We start from the raw sequence: 3343 nt of genomic DNA on the forward strand, positions 1-3343 counted from the left end.
GATGTGTATAAGAGACAGATATATATATATATATATATATATGGATTTTGGTAGTATCTGTGGTTTCAGGCATCCATGCAACATCTTGGAATATATTACTAAAAATTAACAAATGACTATGAGGCTTAATCCCCCTATCAGAGGACTGAGGGGTTAAATGCAAGAACTGAAGTGAAGAACTGGAGTTAGATCCTGGCCCTAGCAGGTTCTCAGTAAATGATGGTCACTAACCAGAGGCCACAGCAGCTGTGGCCCTAAAGGGTCTCGGGTCCAAGACTTTTCATTTCCATCCCAAGAAAGGGAACAATAAGTAGGCAAAATATGGTCTCAGCACAGGGTAACTGCACAGAGCCAAACTGCGGCATCTTTGTGAGGGCTTCCTTAGACCCTTCTTTGATACTGGTCAGTGCTGACATGCAGACTTTGTGCCTGGGAGCTAGCCTGCTGGCTTAGCTGCCTTGCACAAGCCAGAAAGAGGCAGGTGCTTCTGATCCCCGCCATCTTTATCAGTGGAGTGATGCTTGCTCACGGACTAAGTCCTCGATACATGCAATTATTGCAAGGGAGGTTTCCAGGGATTAGAGACGGTTTGAAAGCTGATGGGAACAAGATTCCTTATCAAGTGCCACGCTTTGAGTGCACACTCCATGCCAGAAGCTTCTCATACTAACCCACCAAACCCTCACCACTCTGGACAGCTGTGCCTGGACTGAGCCTGGAGCCAGATCTGGCTGGACAGGAACAACAGCCTGCACTCCATTTAAGGCTGTTTCTCCTTTAACTTTTTTTTTTTTTTTTGGCCTGGAAATAAGACCTGGAGCCTTGTGCATGTTGAGCACATTCCCAGCTGGTGAGATTTCCCTCAGTTTTTTTTTTTTTTTTACTTATTTATTTTTTGAGATGAGGTTTTGCCATCTCCTATTGCCTGGTCTGATCTTGAACTTGGTCTCAAGTGATCCTCTCTCCTTAGCCTCCCAAGTAGTTGGAACTGCAGATGTGTGCCACTACACTGGGTTCTTTTGATTTATTCTTCAGACAATAACTGAGCCAAGGAAATGATCCAAACATGGTTCATGTTATTTGGTGGCTGTGGCTCCCCATTGCTTCCCTAGGATCTCATAGACGTGCCTGAGTTTGGTTGCATTAGCAGTCTCACTGGAGTGTGGAGGCAGGTGCAAATGTCGCTGCCATTCAGTAAGTTCCCTGCTTTGGATGCATAGGTGGGTTTTGGACTTTGGCCCATATGCTTTCTTGGAGCAACTTCCCATCTGCACCTCAGTGGCCGGGCCAGAACTGGGGGTGCTAATTCTTGACGGCTATTGATTTACTCAGATCACCTTTTATCATAACTGCTCCTGGGCACTCCCCATGGCCTAGGATCAAATTCCATACTTGCAAGCCCCTTCTCTCCCTAGTCCTATTTTACAGAGGGTGTGCCAAACTCAGCCACCCCAAGTAGCTGTCCCCTGTGTTCCTTCCTTTCTGGAGGTTCAGGCTGGGAACCAGGGTGATCTGCATTTGAAAGTTGGTTCTTAGTTCCTTTACCAGTAGCAGGATGGTGGGCAAGTTATTCTCAGGCCCACTGTTCTTCTGAGGGTGAGGCTGAACTACTGTCTAAGATCAGAGCCTAGTCTATGGATGGAAGAAGCCTGAGCGCTATCTGGCCTCAGTATCTCCCAAATTCTTTTTAGCTTCAGTATCTTCACCTGCAAAACAAGAAAACCATGACTCCTGTGGGACTGCAGAATTGATGGAAGGGAAACATCTGGCAATTTTGATCTTGTCCACTCTTTTTCTTCCTCCTTCCTTTCCAATAACTAAAGTCCTCCAAACTCCAGCATTTCTTGTCTGCAGCCTCCTGGAGTCCTGCTCCCCCATCTCCCTGCTGAGGAATTCTTTGGCTCACTGATCAAACTCACTCCCACTCCAGCTGGTGGCCAAGCTTCCTTAGGAACTTTACCTGGGGAAGCCTCATGCCAGATGTGCACCCTCTTCCTGACAGGGGCTCCCCACTCTCTTTGTTTATTTGGATCCATGGACTGGTTGGCCCTTGGACAAAACTTCAAAACTTTTCAACCCTACTCCCCTCCAAACCTGAGGCCAGCCATGTCCCTGACAGATGGCTGGAAGTATCTGCAAATGGAAGTCTCAGCTAGCCCACCCAATCTTCCTCAGTACAGAAGAAGCCACTTCTATAACCCTTTTCCTTGCCACCAAGGCTGAGTCCACCAGGGGCCTGGGAACATGTGAGACCACCAGGATACAGAGGAAGGCAGGTGGAAGTACTGCCAGAGAACGTCTTTAGAAAAAGGAGGTGAGGATGAGAGATGGGAACAGGGTGAATCATTTCAAGAATCCAGATTACTGAAGGCTTCAAGTAACAAACATACTTTTAATAATCTCAGATAAAAACTATTCAGGGAGGGTCAGTCATCAATTCTGCCCCTAATTTGTTAGAGCCACATGCTGGGAAGCCTTGATAAACTGGGTTAACTGATTATTTTCACTCTTCACATCATTCATGGTATTAGAAGAAAAAAAAGGCATTAAATCATTTTAGGTTCAATGTGTGGCTGGCAACCAAATCCAGTCTCTTACATCCCATATTTCTTCTTTAGCTCTTCTACTTTGTCGACGTAAGCTTTCATGGCACTTTCCTTGGAAGTTCCTAGAAGGAATCAACAGGATTATCTGTCAGGGAGGCAGTGTGGTAGAAAAGCAGCAGGTTTTAAGGCCCTCATCAGCTCCAGTTGAATTTTCCAGGGCTGAGTTTCTCCTCCATGTGGAGGGGGGTTACCCACATCTCAGAAATCTGCTGATAATTAGACTTAAAAACACCTGATAATTGTGGCCCTGAGTTATACTCTGTAACACACTGAACTCATCATGCATGGAGGGGCAGATCCAATGCTTGTCCCCCATGGGTCTCCCATGACAGGGTGAGACTTAGCCTTCCAAGTCAAGCAAGCAACTGTCACCATGGTGACTTTACTTGTCCTGATGATTTCATGCTTGGCTTTATTCAATCAAATATTTCTGTGTTGGGCTCTTATCTCCTAGAGCTACTAAGCTGGCAGCAAAAGAGCAAAGCTAGCCACACTCTTCTCACCAGAGAGAAGCTAGAAGAGGTTTGAGAGTCTGAGCAAAGGCAGCTGATTCTTGGAGGGGAATGAGGCAAATCTTTCTTTTCCCTGCTGCAGCATAAAAGACACTGAATATATCTTCTAAGACAGTCACACCCAGTTCCCTGGGATTCTCTGGTAAAAAGAGAGGCCCTCTGGGACTTATTCTGAAGTGCCTGATGAAAATGAACAATTAGACGGGCATCGCCCCCCCCCCCCCC

The 3343-nt window shown here is 46.4% G+C and overlaps 1 protein-coding gene across 2 annotated transcripts in view; it reads right to left on the minus strand.

Moving 5' to 3' along the window:
• Nucleotides 1–2372: 2372 nt before the first annotated feature.
• The window catches only part of Dbi (diazepam binding inhibitor, acyl-CoA binding protein), a 5579-nt gene continuing 4608 nt past the window's right edge, over nucleotides 2373–3343 (minus strand). For both annotated transcript variants that reach the window (XM_015501702.2, XM_015501703.2), the window contains exon 4: nucleotides 2373–2668. In XM_015501702.2, the coding sequence (XP_015357188.1) occupies nucleotides 2595–2668 (74 nt within the window). In that variant the 3' untranslated portion in view covers nucleotides 2373–2594. The remainder of the gene's footprint in view (nucleotides 2669–3343) is intronic.

Source organism: Marmota marmota, unplaced genomic scaffold (genome assembly GCF_001458135.2).
Source record: "Marmota marmota marmota unplaced genomic scaffold, marMar, whole genome shotgun sequence".
Classification (NCBI taxonomy): Eukaryota; Metazoa; Chordata; class Mammalia; order Rodentia; family Sciuridae; genus Marmota; species Marmota marmota.